The sequence below is a fragment of the Mustelus asterias genome, chromosome 21 (assembly GCF_964213995.1).
Source record: "Mustelus asterias chromosome 21, sMusAst1.hap1.1, whole genome shotgun sequence".
NCBI classification, from domain to species: Eukaryota; Metazoa; Chordata; class Chondrichthyes; order Carcharhiniformes; family Triakidae; genus Mustelus; species Mustelus asterias.
In genome coordinates, this window is record NC_135821.1 from 71,251,998 (window position 1) to 71,271,921 (window position 19,924).

Genomic DNA, 19,924 nt, shown 5'->3' on the forward strand with positions numbered 1-19,924 from the left:
AGATCTTGCTGGATATCCAGTGCCTGTAAGATCGCGAGAGGTGAGAAATTGGGCGTGAACCCATTTTCTTGGCTCTCTCGCGACCGTACCAACTTGCCCATCGGCCGGCGGGGCAAAATGGTAACATCATCCCCATTTTTTAAAAAAATGACAATCGACAATGATTTTATGATCATTATTAAACTTTTAATTCAAATCTCACAATCTGCCATGATAGGATTCAAACACGGGTCCTCATGTCATTGTCCCGGGTCTCTGGATTAGCCATGATGTTCTCCAAGGCGGCCTTCACGACACACGACAGCTCAGAGTCGCTGAGCAGAAACTGATAGCCAAGTTCCGTACACATGAGGACGGCCTAAACCGGGATGTTGGATTTATGTCACATTATCAGTAACCCTCACAACTTTCCCCCTGGACTTGCAGAATCTCACTAGCTGTTCTGTCTGGAGACAATACACATCTCTTTAACCTGTGTTTAATGCTCCCTCCACCCACATTGTCTGTACCTTTAAGACCTGGCTGGCTGTAGGGATTCGCATTCTAATCAGTATTCTGTAACTTGATTTTTTGTGTCTCTGTGCACTGTTTGAGAGCACATTTCCACTCCATCTGACGAAGGAGCAGCGCTCCGAAAGCTTATGGTATTTGTTACCAAATAAACCTGTTGGACTATAACCTGGTGTTGTGAGACTTCTCTCTGGATTAGTCCAGTGACAATACCAATATGCTACCACCTCCCCATATTTTGAAGAATAATGACCTTGATGAACAAACTGGAAGATGTGACTGATCTAAACAGTGACACTAGCCATCAACAAGAGGAGACTCATTCCTCCCACAGTGTCTAGCTCAGTAACTAATCCGACTTGGTCCCTCACTTGCAACTTCCGCCAGAAGAACACGCTCTTTTGAAGATCAAAAGGATGCTGAAGTTAATGATTTCTTCATATTATTCCAATGCTGAAGGCAATCTCTTTAAATAGACAAACATAGTGTCAACATCATCGACTTCAGGAAGCTTAGTGGAGGGCATGCCCCTGTCTACATCAATGGGGACAAAGTAGAAATGGTGAATAACCAGAGGGTACAGATGATGGGCACCAGAGCCAAAGGTGATGAGTGGAAAAATGTTTTAACACAACAAATGGTTAGGATGTGTGACCTGATGGGTTTGTGGATACAGATTCAATATAGCCTTCAAGCGGGAATTGGATAAATATTTGAAAAATAAAAAAAATGTAGGGGTATGGGGAATGAGCAGGGGAATGGATCCAATTGGATTGCTCTTTGAAAGACCCAGCATTTACTTGATGGGTCAAAGCCTGTGCTTGTACGATTCAATGAAAAGAACCTGCCAACACTTAGTTGTCCAGATTTACCGATGAAGTCGCAAGTCAGGAGCATAATGGAATACTCTTTACTTAACTAGATGGGTGCTGGTCCATGCTCAGCACTCATGCTCAGTGTTATTTAGGACAAGATGCAAAGGGCAGCAAGAGCATGAGAAGCTGTAAGGACCCCTCCAAGCCTCGCAGTGCCTGACATGGACACATATCCCCATTTCATCATTGCCACTGGGTCAAAACCTTTGAACTTTCTACCTGCTAGTTTTGTGGGCACACCTTTACCACTTGGACTGCAGCTCTTTAAGATGACAGCTCCCCTCCGCTTTCTTGAGACCTTGCCAGCAACACAATACATCCTGAGAAAGAAGTTATTAAAAAAAACAATGACTTACTTGGCAATAGCACTGGAGTATTGTTGGTGCCCTTCAAACTTGCTCTGGCAAGAGTTGCCACCTTCAGGGTTGGAGGAAAAATATTTAAATTTCAGAATCTTGGATGCCTTTCTAGTAGAGTGGAAAGATTTACAAACAACATTATTGTTGTACTGAACATCACGTTTTCAAACTTCGTTGTATAGTTAAGGAAGTGGCTGTGCTTTCCACAGCAAGGAAGAGAAAGTTGTTTGGCTAGTCACTCCTGGCCACTGCATGTCCTAATTGCTAAGTGTATAAGGGCATAAATAAAGCCTGAGAGTAGGGTCAATTCTCCGATGCTTCAATGCAGGTAGTAGGTGGAGGAAGAAAAGTGTGGCATTAAGGAAGATGAGTAGATTTACAGCAATAATGAAACTTGCACACGACTACTGCACTCCAAAATTTAAGACTTCTCCTCGATACAAATTTCATTATTTCTGCATGCATGGATGATTCGAACATTAGCAATTGACTGCCAGAAGTAGTATCTAATTAGTAAACAGCTGGTTTAAGGATGTAACTAAACCTGAAATACAACAGCTTAAGAAGGCTCAGCACTGATGAGCCTTAGTCCAAGGGGCGATCCAAGAGGATAATTGTTTAAACATGGAAAATAGAAGCAGGAGTAGGCCATTTGGCCCTTCGAGCCTGCTCCGCCATTCGTTTTGATCATTGCTAATCGTAAAATTCAATATCCCAATCCCACCTTCCCCCTCTATATCCCTTGATCCTTTTAGTCGCAAGAGCTATATCTAATTTCTTCTTGAAATCACACAACATGTTTTAAGATCTTATCAGCAGCCAACACTTTTTAGAAGCATTTTGTACTCCATTTCTTTGAGAGATACAGGAAAATTTAGTATTTTATCTGTGTGGATGAAAAGAATGGGGGTGGGGGAAACATGGCTGGAACTATATCCTCACTCAGGATAAATATTGATGAGGACTGGTTGGTGCAGGTGAACTCTCCCCGTGTGTAGCTTCTATGTGTTTCTGTTTTAACTGTATTCAAAAACAACCATCTGTATGTGTGGCATTGAGCTAGCCAGTGGAGGAAGAAATGGAAAGTAATAAAGGAAAAATTCCACAGGATGGAGTTCAAGCGATTAACTTTTCAGCGCAGAAGGAATTGGGTAAATTAATTCTGATGTAACCGTTGGTAAATGAGACTAATTTAGTGAAATGCATTACTTTTGTTACCCAAACTGAAGTTTTCTAATGTGCGTAGGAAGCACTGGAAGAATTCAAGGTGAAGACCAAAATAGTTCAGGAACCCCATCTCCGAGGCCGGAGAGGCCCCAAGCTATTAAAACAAGGTATGTTAATTAATGTTGCCAACTTTTTGAAGTTGTTAGGTTCCTAATTTTAAATAATAAACAGTTTATTAACCCCATCTCATACAACAAGTTGTATGTATTTAGCACCTTCAATGGAATAAAGCACCCTGGGGGCATTATAAACCAAATGTGACATTGAGCCATGTAATGGCAGCGTCAAGGCAGATGGCCTAAAGCTTGGTCAAAATGGTAGATTTGAAGGAATATGAAAGTGTGAGATTGATACCTGGAATAAGCAGGTTGTCTGATAAGGAAAATTTAGACAGACTGGGCTTGTTTCCATTGGAGTTGAGAAGAGTGAGGGGTGTCTTGATTGAAGTATGTACAGAATCATAGAATCTCTGCTTTGCAGAAGGAGGCCTTTTGGCCCCTCGAGCCTGCACCAACAATAATCCCACCTAGGCCCTATCCCCATACCCTCATTTATTTGCCCTCACTTAATCCCCCTGACACTAACGGACAATTTAGCATGGCTAATCAATCTAACCCGCACATCTTTGGACTGTGGGAGGAAACCAGAGCACCTGGAGGAAACCCACACAGACAGGGAGAGAATGTGCAAACTCCCACAGTCAGTCATCCGAAGCGGAACCTGGGTCCCTGGTGCTGTGAGGCAGCAGTGCTAGCCACTGTGCCACCGTGCTGCCCAAATACATGATCATGAATGTTCTTGACAAGGTGGACATGGAAAGGATGTTTCCTCTTGTGGGTGAGTCCAGAACTAGGGAGCACTGTTCTAAAATTGGGTCACCCTTTTAAGATGGAGGTAAGGAGAATTTCTTTCTGAGGATTGTGTGACTTGGGGACTCTCTGCCTCAGAAGGTGGTAGAGGCGGGGTCATTGAATATTTTTAAGGTGGAAGTAGATAGATTCTTGTTAGGTGAGGGAATTAGAGGTCAACGGGGGTAGATGGTAATATAAAATTAAAAACGCAACAGATCAGCCATGATCTTAATGAATGGCGGAGTAGACTTGAGGGGCCAAATGGTCTACTTCTGCTATTTTGTATGTATGTATATTATTTGTAAAAGAGGTGAGTGAGGTGGAGAGATTTAGGAAGGGAATTCCAGAGCTTGGGGCCCAGACAGCTGAAGCCACAGCTGCCAATTTTGGAGTAATTTAAAATAGGGGATGCTTGAGGAGCCAGATTTGGAGGATCATAGATATTGTGGAGGGTTGTGGGGCAGGGTGAGATTTCAGAGATGGGGAGGAACAAGCCCATGATGGATTTGAAAACAATAATGAAAATTTTAAAATTGAGAAATAGAGATAAAAGCTCTGCGGGATCAGACACTACAGCACAGAAGTAGGCCATTCAACCCATCAAGTTGTGCGCTGGGTATATCTCATTGCAATCTAACTGTGCTGTGGAATGTTTTCGACATTGATGTGCAGGTTAGGTGGATTGGCCATGCTACATTGCCCCTTAGCGTCAGGGGGATTAGCTAGGGTAAATGCATGGAGTTATGGGGATAGGGCCTGGGTGGGATTGTGGTCAGCGCAGACTCGATGGGCCGAATGGCCTCTTTCTGCACTGTAGCATTCTATATGTTCTATGTGATCTATATCACAGTTGATCTTACTGTAAATCTTTGATTTCACACTAGTAATTAAGGCTCATTTAGAGAAAAGTTGAAATGTTGGATACCGAGACACCTTTTGCACATAATTTAAAGAGTTGGGAAGATTGCTGGAGTGACGTTGAGAGAAGCCTAAGAATAGCTTACCTGAATGGGTCTTGGCATGGTTGGACAGAAAAATTGAGCAAGTAAAGTAAAGTTTATTTATTAGTCACAAGTAAAGCTTACATTAACAGCGCAATGAAATTACTGTGAAAATCCCCTAGTCGCCACAGTCTGGCACCTGTTCGGGTCAATGCACCTAACCAGCACATCTTTCAGACTGTGGGAGGAAACCGGAGCACCCGGAGGAACCCCACGCAGACACGGGGAGAACATGCAAACTCCACACACACAGTGTGGCTCCCTGGCGCTGTGAGGCAGCAGTGCTAACCGCTGTGCTACATCCCGCCCAATGTAAGCAGCATTTGACGTAAGTTTATAGGAAACCACCAGCCAGTAGAGCTTCGATTAGAGCAACTGGAAAAGCTATATGAAAACAAATAAGACTTGAGTGTGTCCGATTACTCATTCATCAAAATATGTTATGGTAAAACCCAACATCAACAGCGCAATTAAGTATTGAGTGGAAGTGGGTATTTGCATGGCTCAGTAATAGATCTACTTAATTACTTAGAATGATGTTTATCTTTGACACTAGCTTTCGTAACTTAGAATTTTTCCTTTAATAATTCTGAGTAAGTGTTCGTGTTTAGTTGGTAAATGTTGCAGAGTTGGATGTTGGTGATTATTTTTTTCATCAATATAGCCCTAGCTATTCCTGGCAAGAAGAAAACCTGGAACTGGGCTTCTTACCTGGAAGAAGAGAAAATGCAAGCTGCGCCGCTCAAGCTCTTCAAAGAGGTTTATGTTCGATTAAGAAATTTTATAACAGCTCCTTGTAATCATTCAATCTTGAATATTTTTCAAAGTCCTATACATCCTTTGCCCAACTATTGTTTAAGTTTTAAGTTTATTTACATGAACACTCCAATGAAGTTACTGTGAAAATCCCCTAGTCATCACACTCTGGCGCCTGTTCGGGTACACTGAGGGAGAATTTAGCATGGTTGGTGTGCCTAACTAACATGTCTTTTGGACTGTGGGAGGAAACAAGAGCACCCAGAGGAAACCCACGCAGACACGGGGAGAATGTGCAGACTCTGCACAGACAGTGACCCAAGCTGGGAATCGAACCCAGGTCCCTGACGAACCACTGTGCCACCGTACCGCCCTATTGGAACCATGTTGCTAGATTTTAAGAGAGTTAGTACTTTGCCTCAATTTGAACTGTTAGTGTTTGACATCCATGATCAAGATTCAGTTGCTGAATTTTGGTTCCAGCTTCACTGTTGGTTGTAGTGAATGATATAAAATCAGCTAATACCGTGTTTCTTTTCCTTACAGTATCAGTTGTTTCCACAGAGTCGTAATGGATTTAAGTTGAGCATGAGGCTTGAAGGCATTGACCCAGAACATCCATCAATCTTTTGTGTCCTTAGTGTTGCTGAGGTAAGTATCTCCAGATCGCCTTCCACATCACATTCACATCTACCACATTAAAAGAAAAACTGATACTCCAGCTGTGAAACGTGTGAATCCTATTCAAATATTTTGAGACATGGGAGTACCTTTTGTGAGTATGTGCCAGTGGAGAACAACTCCACACAGATCACACCCTCAGTTTGTGATTTAAGCTTAAGGATTCAGATTTAGGTATATGATGGTGAAGGCAGGAAACAAAAGGGTGTTTTTGTGACTGGAAGGCTCTGTAGCGCCGCCGCCGCCCCCCCCCCCCCCCCCCCACACACACACACACACGCACGCACACACACACACACACACACACACACACACAGTCGGACCTGGTACCAAGCTCATGGTCTACAGAGCAGTAGTGATACCTACCCTCCCATTAGGCTCAGAGATGTGGACAATGTACAACAGGCACCTCAACACCCTGGAGAAGTACCACCAGTGCTGCCTCTGCAAGATCCTGCAAATCCATTGGCAGGATAGGTGGACCAATGTCAGTCTTCTCGTTCCGGCCAACATCCCCAGCATCCAAACATTGGCCACGTTCGATCAGTTCCACTGGGCCTCCTTGAAAAGCCTCAAAGCCTCCTTGAAAAAGTGCAACATCCCCACTGACACCCCAAGATTGCCCAAAGTGGAGGAAAAGCATCTGGGAAGGAACTGAACCCCTGTGATTTCATCACTGAGGGCAAGCTGAAGCCAAGCATTGACAGCAAATGGAGGCATGGCAACCCAGGTACCTCACCCACCCACTCCTCACCCATTCACTCCTTCGACCACTGTCTGCCCCACCTGTGCCAGACTGTAGGTCGTGCATTCAGTCACCTGTGAACTCATTTTTAGTGTGGAAACAAGTCATCCTCGAGTCCGAGGGATTGCCTAAGAGCAGAGTTGAGGAGGAAATCAGCCTAAGGTGATCTCAATGTGAATACATGTAGCAAAAGTGTGTTTTAAGTAAGGTTAATGATGTGTCATTGTTGGCAGGTCCATGGGTACAGGATCAGGCTACATTTCGATGGCTATTCTGAATGCTATGATTTCTGGATAAATGCAGACTCCCCTGACATCCATCCTTTCGGTTGGTGTGAGAAAACAGGCCATAAACTACATCTTCCAAAAGGTATTTTGAACTTAAAATGTGCCTGGGCTTTAATGATGAAACCTTGGATATTGTCTGTTTTCCAAAATGCCACATTGTTCTGATAACACATTGCCAGCTGTATTTTTCTGTATATCTATGAAATACATCTCAGGATTAGCTAATTAAAAATAAAATGAGAGGCGCAGGTGGATAATTTGGTTTACTTTTGGCTGCTATTTTGACTCGTCTGACAATGACTGAAAAATTAGGGATTCATTATTGTCTGAAGTTGTCCAGCCTCCCCATTTCATTGGACTACATCAGCACCTGTGTTTAAACATATGCATGAGTGTCCTGGGTTGGAGAATTAATAAGTCGTGATGGCCCAGTGGTTAACACTGCTGCCTCACAGCGCCAGGGACCCGGGTTCGATTCTCGGCTTGGTTCACTGTCTGTGTGGAGTTTGCACGTTCTCCCCGTGTCTGCGTGGGTTTCCTCCAGGTGCTCTGGTTTCTTCCCACAGTCCGAAAGACGTGCTGGTTAGGTGCATTGACCCGAACAGGTGCCGGAGTGTGGCGACTAGGGGAATTTCACAGTAACTTCATTGCAGTGTTAATGTAAGCCTTACTTGTGGCACTAATAAATAAACTTTAACTTTAAATCTTGATAAATCAGTTAATTGAATTATAGCTCCAATGTTGGGAGAAAATTTATAAAATTTACATGCCTGAGAAACTATATATAAAAATACACCCCAAAAAAATATTTTTACATTGAAAGTGGTACAACAAAGGTTCACTAAATTGGTGCCGAGAATGAGGGGATTGTCTTATTAGGTCTATTTTCTCTTGCGTTTAGAATAATGAGAAGTGATCTCGTTGAGAGATTTTTCCAGTGGTTGGAGTGTCTAAACACAAGGGCACAGCCTCAGGATAAAGGGCCAATCATTTAGGACTGAGATGAGGAGAAATCTCTTCAATCAAAGAGTTCTGAATTTTCAGAATTCTCTACCCCAGAGGGTTGTGAATGTTCCATCGTTGAATACATCTAAGACTGGACTGGACTGATTTTTGGTGTCTCAAGAAATTAAGGGATATGGGAAACGGGCAAGAAAGTGGAATTGAAACCCAAGATCAGCCATGATCATATTGAATGGTGGAGCAGGCTTGATGGGCCGAGTGGTCTACTCGTATCTTTTGTGTTCTGAGGCTAAAACTGAAACCTGCAGAAAGGGAAACAAAATGAGGTCTGAGATCACAGTCTGAAATTGTTGATGAATGAATGAAACATCTGTTTAGTGGCAGTGGTTGAGGGATAAATGCTGAACCGAATACCAGGAGAACTTCACCCTTCTCTTAAAATGTCATTGGCGCTTTTATGTCCAACTGAACAGATTGGACATAAAGTTAACAATTGTATTGTACTGAGATGTCAGCCTAGATTGTGTGTTCAAATCCTGCAGTCTTTGGCCAATTAATTAATGCAATAGTTGGTATCCAGTGTAAGTATTAACTCAGACTAGTCTAATTAAATTGTTCTAGTTGTTGTCATGTAAGTTTGATTTTTTTTTAATGGAACTTCAGTATAGTTCATCCAACATTACAGGATATTTTTGGATTATCTTCATTTATCTCTCCGAGACACTCATACATGCTCTCGCAGTGCACCTGATTATTAAATTGTTCCAGGCATTTCATCACCACCAGAGACTTGAAGTCTCTTCCAGGTGTTCCTTGAAGACAACAAGAAGGAAGGCCCTCAATAAACATGAAGGCATGCAAAACCTTGCTGCCCATGTCCTATCTTGGGCCATGTCCAATTGCCCATCACCCCTTTGGTTGCTGACATACATTGGCTCCTGCTTAAGCAGTGCCTCGATTTTAAAATTTCTGATTCTTGTTTTCCAATCCCTCCTACACCTCACCCCTTCCCTATCTCTGTAATTTTCTTCAGCCCCCACAAGATATCCATGGTCCTCTAATTCTAACCTCTTGAACATTGCTGTAATCACTCTGCTGTCCATGGGCTCAGCCTTAGCTGCTTACACCCTAGGCTTTGGCCTTCCCTCCCTGAACCTCTCCACCTTTCTCCATCTCCTTTAGCTCCTAGGCCAAGCTTTTCACCCTCTGTCCTAATGTCGTCTTATGTGGCTTAGGGCCCTATTTTACCATTTTGATTCTAAGCGCGGACTTGGAACTGGGAGTGTTTCAGATCCAACTTTTAGACCCGTTCTCAGGCGTCCCCATACACATTCTGCCTGAAAAAATATCAGCAATTCAGAATCGTGCTGCGGAAGGCTGTGAGCGGGGCTTAACGTGCCCGAAATCCTGCAGCACCGATCGGCGCCTCCAATTATGCACGTGCAGAAAAAAATGATAGAATGCGGCTCCCCTGCCACATCGTTCCCGGGCCGGATAATGCCTCCCCCCGGCCCCCACAGACATTGCCCCACCCCCACAACATTACTGACCACCTTATCCCTCCGCCACCGAGACCGATCGCAAATCCCCCCCCCCCCCCCTCCCCCTCCCCCAGCTTCCCCCTCACCGATCTCAAGCAAAGAGCCATCGGATGCCCGGCACTTACCTCCTCACTAACTGGAGCGCCCGAATCGGAGCATGTCTGTTTCGTGCCAATTCTGAACAGGCGAATGTGGTGGTCAAGGGGGGAGTGCCGGTAAAGTTGGGCGTGCAGCCCATTAAGTCAATTTAAATGCATGCAAATACATTTAAAAGGCCGTCGCGCCTCTTTCTGGCGCGGTCCTGATCACAGCCATTTTCGGGCCTTGGTAAAGGGGAAAGCGGCACGGAGGCGGGCACGGATCGCGCTATTCACCTCACACCCGACTTTAGTTTTCACATCCGAAAACGGGCGTAACTTGGTGGTAAAATCGGGCCCCTGGTATTTTTTATTTCTCGATGCCCCCAAGATCATCTTGCATTAAAGGCTCTAGATAAATAAATGGACAAAGACCCTGCAGACAGGGATGGAGAAGGCAGATAGATTGGATCCAGAGTTTGGAGATCTCGGAAAGAATTCCTGGAAGTTGGAAACCATGCAGAATCACAGAATCTTTACTGGGCAGATGGGGGCTATTTGGCCCATTGAGTCTGCGCTAGCTCTCTGAAAGGACATTCTTTCTAGCCCCATTCCCCTGCCTCCACCACCCCCTCAGGAAGTTCGTTTCAGACTCCAACCATCACTGGGTGAGAACATTTTCCTCACATGTTCCTTTGCCAATTATTTTGAATTTAGTTAGTGATGCCATCTTGAGTGGGAACAGTTTTTCATCGTTTAAATAAAAGCAAAATACTACGCATGCTGGAACTCTGAAATAAAAACAGAAAATGCTGGAAAAAACAGCTGGTCTGGCAGCATCTGAAGAGAGAGAAACAGTTAACGTTTTGAGTGTGTGACTTCTTCAGAGCTGAAGGGTAGAAATTTGATGGATTATATAGTTGGAGAGGGGTGTAGAAAAGATGGGTGTAATGATCACATTCACAGACTTTATCAGGAACACAAAAGATATTAATTAGGCGAAACTGTACAGAGGCCGACAGCCCGCCCTGCCCCGGAGCAGCCCACCGGGTGCCCCACTACCTATGTTTCTTCATGCTGTCTTCTGCCTAAGAGAGGACTCCACCCCGGGGCGATTATCCACACTCAGTCCCAATTGGTCCCTCAAGCCAATTGGTCCCTCTTCTGCTGTGTTAAAGGGATAATCACCACATCCCTTTCCTTTAACTCCTTTATCCAACCTTCATTAACCAAGTTACTCAAGCCCAAATGCATGCAGTCACATATCATCACAATGCAACAAAATCTTATGACGGTTTTTTTCACAATCTCGGTCTGTCACGTGTGAAGGAATGGTTGTGGTTCTCTGTTTCTGGAACTAAGGTTGTGTGATAAAGTTTCTTCTCTTTCCAGCATTTCAATTTGGCTTTTTTTCATTGACCATTTTATCAGATTGGTTCTTGTGCTTTTTTATTAGTGACCATTTCAGCAATCTTATCCTGACACGTAATCTCAGTTTCTTCCTCTGTCTGAATTGCTGATTCTGCTGTCAATTTCAATGTTTTTACCTCTCCAGTTATTTTTTATTGTCGAGCTTCCTCCTTCACCTGATCCAATTCCTCACTGGACTTGTTCTTATTTTCAAGTTGCGTTTTCATGGAGTTCAACTTATTCTTCGTTGTCTCATTAATTTCCCCCTCTTCTCAACTTCATTTTGTAAATTTTTGCAACAACTTTATTCTCCAAGTCATTTCATCTTGTTGTTTCAGTGTCTTCTCTAGAGCTTTAATTCTTTTTGCTGATTCCTCTTTATGTTTACGAGTGTCTAGTTTCTTTTGAAGTCTTTAAATTCTGCGTTTTTCTGAGGGAGGTCCATCATGTTTTTACTGGACATATCCATTTCACAAATGGAACCTTCACTTCTACTTGTCTTCAATTCTACTTGGCTTCACTGTTGGTCGAGCCTGTCTCCGATGAAGTGTTGTCTTGTTTCCATTCTGCAGTTTTTTTTGTTCTTCATTTGGTCTTTTATTGTCTTTTCATTGCCCTCCTTCTGGAGTCTTGTTTATCTCCCCCTCCCTGGGTAGTTTTGGCAAGGGGATCAGGGTGATGAGGCAGGCCTTCCTCGGGGAGGGGGCCTGAGGGGGTGCTCGCCGCTTGGTCGCCATTTTCTTTCTCACTGGTGTCTGACCGGCTCACCCGTTCTCTATATTCACCTCCAAGATTTCTCTGTACGCCTTGAAGAAGCGCTCCACATCCCGCCCCTGGGCCTGGTAACTGAGCTTGCCGATGTAAACCCGCGGCATCTCCTTTCTCTCTCTCACACTGTTTGACCACTGGCGCGCTTTCACAAGGTCACCGTTGCTCCAGCTCCTTTGCTGGCCGCCGCCACTGTGCGTGTGTGTACCAGGACTCTGGTACAATTGTTGTGGAGATAAGCATTTCATAACAGTATACTAGAGTATGGTACATTGATGACTGTATCAGTGTCACTTCATATCCTCAACCAGACCTGAAAAAATGTATGATTTTTTTTTCAGTTTCCTCCCCTCTCTCACCTTCACATCTCTGACACTTACCCTCCCTTCCTTTTCTTAATTTCTATTTCACAATTTCTGGTGTTAGACTGTCTACCAATATTCATTACAAGCCCACTGACTCCCACAGCTACCTTAAGTACAACTCCTCGCACCTTGCTTCCTGTAAGGACACCCCATTCCATTCTCCCAGTTTCTCAGTCTCTGTCGCATCCGTTCCAATGATGCTACCTTCCAAAATGGCGCTTCTGCCGTGTCTTCCTTTTTCCTTAACCGAGATGTTCTTCTCCCCACTCCCCTCCCTCCGTGGTTTACAGGACCCTCAACCATGTCTGCCCCATCTTCCGCAATTCTATTCATACCCCTTCCTCTCCCTCTCAGAATCATGATAGATTTCCTCTTGTCCTCACTTTACAACACACTGGCCTCCACATTCAAAGGGTCATCCTCCACCATTTCCACCAACTCCAGCATAATGTGGACCCTTGTTCTGCGATTAACACATTCTGCTATCCTACCTTTATGCCACTATTAGCACCTTCTTTAGTCTTTAACACTACCATTAGCGTTCTCTTTGTCTTGTGTCCATGACATCTTTGTTAATCTCTCTGCAGCTCCCACCTATCCCTGACCTGTTCTAGTCTGCTGCACCTTCTCCACCCAATCCCCATCATGTTTCTACCCCTTTTCAGCTCTGAAGAAGAGTCCTACGGATTCGATGTTAATTCTGCTTTTCTCTCTCCACAGATGCTGCCAGACCTGCTGAGTCTTTGCGGCATTTTTCTGTTTTTATTTCTTACTATTTACACTGTCCATACCTGTCAAGATATTGAATACCTCAATAAAGTGTTATATTTCAACACAGGAAGAGTGCATTAGAAAAGGAAATGTGTGTTTTACTTGACTGTCGTTTGCTGCTGATAATATTTTACAGTTGAAAGACTGAAATGATTTGAGAGTTTGGCACTTTCTAGACAAGTCTAGCACATGAGTGACGTGCTGTGTGCTCACTAAGGTATTGCCCCCTCATCTTTATGACAGATTTTCAAGAAAATGGTTTGCATTTGATTCCAAAAACTAACATCTTACTTTATTGTGTTTTTTAGCACTGTATAGTACTTTCTTTGGGGCTAATCTGTATTTCCAGCATAGCATCGCTTGTAGACAAAGTATTTCACATTAAGTTACTCGCCTGGCATTTTCCCTTGTGCTTTGACATTTATTTTCCACATGAAATTATTATTTTTTGATCATCGTTACATGAATTTGCATTTTTTTAAAGTTCCTTTGTTTGTTTTTTTAAATTTGTAGGATACAAGGATAGTGTCTCATACCTGAAGTCTTGTAAAGCCCAAGCAGCTCCCAGAAATCTGTTCAAGTCACTGAATACGGTAAGTATTTAAAGTGCTGTAGTCAAACTGAACAACACTTGGGTTAGTGCCATCTTCATGTTTTTGTTACGTTTGCAAAACTAACTGTTTTAGTTGTCAATTTTCTATCACGATTAAAATTATTATTTTTTTGTTTGTAGCCTATAACCCCTTCTGGTTTTCGAGGGGGGATGAAGTTAGAAGCAGTCGATAAAAAGAACCCCTCCCTGACATGTGTGGCCACTATTGCCGATATGGTGGATAACCGTCTACTGATACACTTTGACAACTGGGATGACAGCTATGACTATTGGTACAGAATTTGGAGTACATTGATTTGTAGTTCTGTTGTGGTGCATGTCAGCTTTTATCATCAGCCTCGGTAGTGCACTTACAACATTTGAAATGTGTAGCTGTGATTTCAAAAAGTTAAATGTTTCCATACGTGTTCGTTTTTAAAAATGTCGATGGAAGTTTTGAAGTAGGATATCTCTACTGCATTCTCCGTGCATGTGTATGGTCTACACGTGCATGTTTGAGTGAGTGTGTGTCTGAGTGTTAAATTGACAAATCTTTTTAAACACCGTTTTAGAATGAAGCCAGGGTTACTGATGTACTTGTGTGAAAGGTTCTATTAAGATTTAACTTGCTTCTACTTTAAGCAATGGAATATAGAATAAGGATCATTTTAATTGTATGGGACACATTGGCCAGAATTTTCTTGTCCCGAATGCAGCAGGAATCTTGTTTATAGATTTTGGAAGAGGGGTAGAAGGGGGATGTGCAAGTTTGGTGGGGCGGGGGGGAGGACGATGAGGTTGGAGGTTGTGGAGGTAAGATCTCCAGAGGAGATGAAGTTAGGAGCAGTCCTGGAAACAATGGCTTGGTGATTGGGTCATGGTCCGAGGGGAGATAAGAAGAAGTGTCTGAGAGTTGGTGCTCAACCTCTGAAAGGTAGAAGTCAGTGTGCCAGTCAACAGCAGCACCACCCTTTTCAGCAGCTTTGTTGGGGTTAAAGAGAATGGATTCTATCCCTTGCTTGGAGCCACAGAGACATTCACTCCCAGCGGTAGAGGTTTTCTAGCCCATCTATATATTCCAGGTAAAGAACTCCCCTTTCCACAAAAAACACATCTTTCACAAAGATAAAAGCAAAATACTGCAGATGCTGGAATCTGAAACAAAAACAGAAAATGCTGGAAAAACTCAGCAGGTATGACAGCATCTGATCACCCAGACTCGAAACGTTGGCTCTGTTCTGCCTCCACAGATGCTGTCAGACCAGCTGAGATTTTCCAGCATTTTCTGTTTCTTTCACAAAACCCACTGCCACCTCGTGAAGACTGATCTATACTGACCTCGAATCTGGGGACAGGAAGGAAAAAAGCAAGCCACAAGAGAAAGTGATAGTGCTTCTGGCCTAGTGCAATTTCCAAGTAGTTTTGCAACAGGCTTTGTTTTAAGTTGTAAAGTGCTTTGTGCACTGCCAACTGTCCATCAATCATAATTTGTCCGTTTCCGTGGTTTCAGGGTGCCCCTTGTACATTCTACCAGGTTATTTTTTGCAGGTGTTTTTTTTTATTCATTTGTGGGACATGGGCGTCGCTGGCTGGCCAGCATTTATTGCCCATCCCTCGTTGCCCTTTTGAAGGGCAGTTGAGAGTCAACCACATTGCTATGGCTCTGGAGTCACATGTAGGCCAGACCGGGTAAGGACGGCAGATTTCCTTCCCTGAAGGACATTAGGGAACCAGATGGGTTTTTCCGACAATGGTTTCACGGTCATCAGTAGATTCTTAATCTACTAATGTCCACTCTTGCAGAGTTTGATGGACCGAGTTTGCACCCTCTTCATTCCTAATGAAAACCTGCTGAGTTTTGTGGATTATTGGAATTTTAGTTCTTGGATTTTTCTTCAGAATGTACTAATTTTATTGCTTTTAATGGAGATGATTTTTTATGTTACTTGATGTGAGAGAACAATGGTTAGGCTTAACTCGGTCGTGCTTTTGCTGTGTCATTTGCCAGAAATGAACATTGTTGTTATTTTTGGAATATTTTTCTGTTTGTAGGTGTGATGCTAGCAGTCCATACATACGTCCAGTTGGATCATGTCAGGCATCTGGATTACTTCTTACAACACCACCTGGTTAGTTTCTATTTCACTCTAAAATATGAATTCTGTTTTAAACGGCATAAACTATAGTGAACATTTCATATAAAATATTAGCAAACTGCTCACCATGCCCAGATTAAATCTCTATTCACTGAATTACTATTTTAATTAATGGGGCGGCACGGTGGCACAGTGGTTAGCACTGTTGCCTCACAGCGCCAGGGGTCCGGATTCGATCCTAGCCTCAGGTGACTGCACGTGTGGAGTTTGCACATTCTCCCCGTGTCTGCATGCGTTTCCTCCGGGTGCTCCGGTTTCCTCCCACAGTCCGAAAGATGTGCAGGTTAGGTTGCTTAGCCATGCTAAGTGCCCTAGTGTCCGGGAGATTAGCAGGGTAAACACATGTGGTTAAGAGGATTGGGCCTGGGTGGGATTGTTGTCGGTGCAGGCTTGATGGGCTGAATGGCCGCCTCCTGTACTGTAGGGATTCTATGATTCTATTCTAATTGACATCACTGCACATTTTCTTACAGAGTATAAAGATACCAAAGACTTTTCTTGGGAGAAGTATTTGGAGAGTTCTGGTGCACAAGCAGCCCCAGCACGGGCTTTTAAACAGGTATGAATGAGGTGGCAAACTCCATCGTGCTCAGGAGGTAATTAGAAATTAGGCACTGTAAATTACTGAGCAACCTTTGATTATCTCCTGTTATAACCTTTACATAGAGATAGACACATGGAAAATTCAGCCATCGCTGGAGATCAAATTGGTTAGGGATTTCTTTTCCCCTGTTGTGTCATGGCAATTAATGTCGTTTTTTGGTCTAGTAAAAAGACTTGTTGTGAAATCTGGTGTAAAATCATTTTGGCAGAACGGCTAATGGCCGTACTCATTGCAGCTCTTATAACTACATGTTTGTAGGTCAGGCAAAAGCTATTGTTATGACATTTATGATTCAATAATGTATGGTTTCTGGGTTATTTAATTTCTTAGATCCATTAAATTGCAAACAAATCCCAGTCATCTTGAATTTAGATACAAAGTTAAATTTGCAATTTAAAAAATAGTTTATCTCTTCATTTACTTCTCATCTTTGTGCAAAGACTTTTCTTAAACTGGTTGTGTACTGCAAGCATTGCTGTGCCAGGGCATGGTAGTGCCGAATGGCCCGACTACACCAACTTTTCTAACTTTTGCTGCACCTGATGCTCTGAGATGGTGAGAAAGGGAGAAATTAGTAGGAATGTTCGTCCCTGAGCTGCTCTTGTACAAATCCACTCGGCTTGTTCAAATAATAGCACAGCAGAGATTTAAGCAAGTTGCCCATCATCCTTTTTGACGACAGATGGTACATGGATCATGGGGAACCTATCTTCAGAATGGATTAGTTGCATTCCATTAGCTGGGGTAAGATCTGTGCAAAGGCCCGAGTATGCAATTTTTAAAAAAGGATGCTCTTCTTGATAAATCCTCCACCTTTTGTTTCACCTGAATGACCTGATGCCTCTGGAGATTTGTGGACATAGGACAGTGCCAGTGCCCCCCAGAGGCAGTGTCAGATGGCTGTCAGTGGCCATCAAGAACAATGTCTGCAATCAAACAGACAATGTAATTAAAAATCCACTGTAATTTACAGTGCCTAATTTCTAATTACCACCCCCCCCCCCCCCCCCCCCCTCCTCTTTCCCTCTTAGTAATGAGGGAAAGAGTTCAGTCGTGTTCACTGTCGGCCTTCACTCAGTTGGTAGCACCCATCACCTTTGCATCAGTAGGTTGTGGGTTCCAATCCCACTTCCAGTCCCAAGATTTGAACACAAAATCTAGGCTGACATTGGAGGAGTACCAAACTGCGGGAGCTGCCATCCCTTGAATGGGACATTAAACCAAGGCTATGGCTGCACCCTTGGGTAGGGTATAAAAAATCCTGTGGTACTGTTTTCAAGAGCATGACAGCTATCAAGACCAGTGTCTTGGTCGATATTTATCCAGCATCATTAAACTTTTAGTCATTATCACAATCCTGTTTCCGGGAGTTTGCTGTGTGCAAATTAGCTGCTGTGGTTCCCACCTAACACTGACTGCACTTCAATACTTAATTGGCTATAAAATGCTGTGCAACATCTTGAGGTTGTAAAAGGCAAGTTTTTAAATTTTCAGAATGGTTACTTTGATCCATTGACACTTACATACACTGTAAGAGTAGATAAAGTGAAGCCTGATGTTGCATCTCACCTGTATTATGTCTAATTTAGAGGTTCAGTGCAACAGGAAAGTCAACATTCTGTATTTTACCATCCAAATCCTTGAGTTTAACAAACCACCATTTGTATTTTTGTGGCTAGTGTGGACCATAGAATCCCTACATTACAAAAGGAGGCCATTCAGCCCAACGAGTCTGCACCGACTCTCCGAAAGGACATCTTACCCAACCCACGCACCGCCACCCCCCCCCCTGCCCTATCCTCATAAATGAATTATTGGCATTTACCATGGCTAATCGATCTAACCTACACATCTTTGGGCACTAAGGGGCGATTTAGCATGGCCAATCCGCCTAACCCGCACATCTTTAGACTGTGGGAGGAAACCCACGCAGACCCAGTTTGGCAGAAGGCACTTCACACACAATCACCCAAAGCCGGAATCGAAACCTAGCACTGTGAGGCAACAGTGCTAACCACTGCCACCGTGAAGAATTCACATGTCCATCTGTTTGTGCTAAAGCTTATTTGTTGTGCAATAAATGTCTCCCAACATCACAGGTGAAAGTGTTCATTAATTGTGCAAAATAAGTTAAAATTTGTTAATCTAGATAATGATACTAGTTTGTGACATATCTCTGAACTTCGTTTTAAATTAAATTTTGTTTTCTGTTCCCCTAGCGCCCACCCCATGGCTTTCATTTGAACATGAAACTGGAGGCTGTTGATAAGAGAAATCCCATGCTGATAAGAGTGGCAACTATTGTAGATACAGAAGATCATAGAATAAAGGTATTTACCATCTCCCTACCCCACCCCAATGCCTCTGTGAAGCACTTGAGGAATTTTCCTATATTAAAGGCATTTTATCATTGCAAAATGTCGCTGTTAATTGTTGCTACTGTTAAATATTAATTGTGTGTGCACTTTATGGTATAACCAACATCAGTCTTGCTTTCAAAAACAGAAAATGCTGGAAGACTTTGTTGCCTGCGTAATATTCTATACAGACACTTTGACCAGTTTATCAGTCAAAACATATCTTTCCAGGTGTTCCTACTTTGGTCCTGCACAGGACTGTGGTTCGAATTTAGCTTTATTAAAAACACTTCGAGATTAAAGAGACAATTCTTACACAAATTAACTTTTCTCCAAACCAGGCTAATTGCCTGAGAAATAGATATTACCCATTCTGGTGAAGTCAACTGGGCTGTTGGATTCAATTCATTGAGCGCATGGCAACAGATGAACTCAGGGTCCTCTTGACACAAGGTGGATCCCGTATGCTCTCTTGCATTGTCTCAGGGCATAGTAGATCGGTTGAGTCTTCACTGGAGTTTGTCTTAAAATGGCTGTTTTTATCCCACTCTTCGAGCCCTTCTGGATTGTTCTCTGGCTTTCAACCAATGAGGGTCATGACACCTAATGAGGTTAGACCAGGTCATCCTAGTTGTACATATCTCATTTCAGGATATGGTTAATTGCAGGGAGTCTGGCTGAAACCATGGAATACACAAACTGAATGTATTTTTCTATTCTTCTAGTTCAGTACTTTTGATGAATCTTGGGCCAAAACAACTCTTCCATTGTTAAGTTTGAGCCTCCCTATTCCACATGTAAGAGGTCTGGATTCTGGTTTCGAGTCACAATGACTCCTCCATTGTTACGGTCAAGCATCTCTGTTCAATATGCAGACAGCTCTGGTATGGTCCCTGTTGGCCTTTAACCTCTGGTAACCTTGTCTGCATTCCATCAGGCCTTGATTGTAGGAGGAGTTTAGCAGTATTCGTTTAAAGCATTCAATTTTACGTTGACCTAGTTGCTCAGGCCGTTGTCCATTTGACCAC

General features: G+C 43.2%; 1 protein-coding gene across 4 annotated transcripts in view; it reads left to right on the forward strand.

Annotated features, from left to right (window-relative positions):
- LOC144509396 (lethal(3)malignant brain tumor-like protein 4) overlaps positions 1 to 19,924 on the forward strand; it is a 62,054-nt gene that overhangs the window by 12,342 nt on the left and 29,788 nt on the right. For all 4 annotated transcript variants that reach the window (XM_078238192.1, XM_078238191.1, XM_078238193.1 and 1 more), the window contains 9 exons: positions 2,991 to 3,078; positions 5,488 to 5,582; positions 6,126 to 6,230; positions 7,239 to 7,374; positions 13,701 to 13,780; positions 13,921 to 14,072; positions 15,832 to 15,908; positions 16,409 to 16,494; positions 18,759 to 18,869. In XM_078238192.1, the coding sequence (XP_078094318.1) occupies positions 2,991 to 3,078; positions 5,488 to 5,582; positions 6,126 to 6,230; positions 7,239 to 7,374; positions 13,701 to 13,780; positions 13,921 to 14,072; positions 15,832 to 15,908; positions 16,409 to 16,494; positions 18,759 to 18,869 (930 nt within the window). The remainder of the gene's footprint in view (positions 1 to 2,990; positions 3,079 to 5,487; positions 5,583 to 6,125; positions 6,231 to 7,238; positions 7,375 to 13,700; positions 13,781 to 13,920; positions 14,073 to 15,831; positions 15,909 to 16,408; positions 16,495 to 18,758; positions 18,870 to 19,924) is intronic.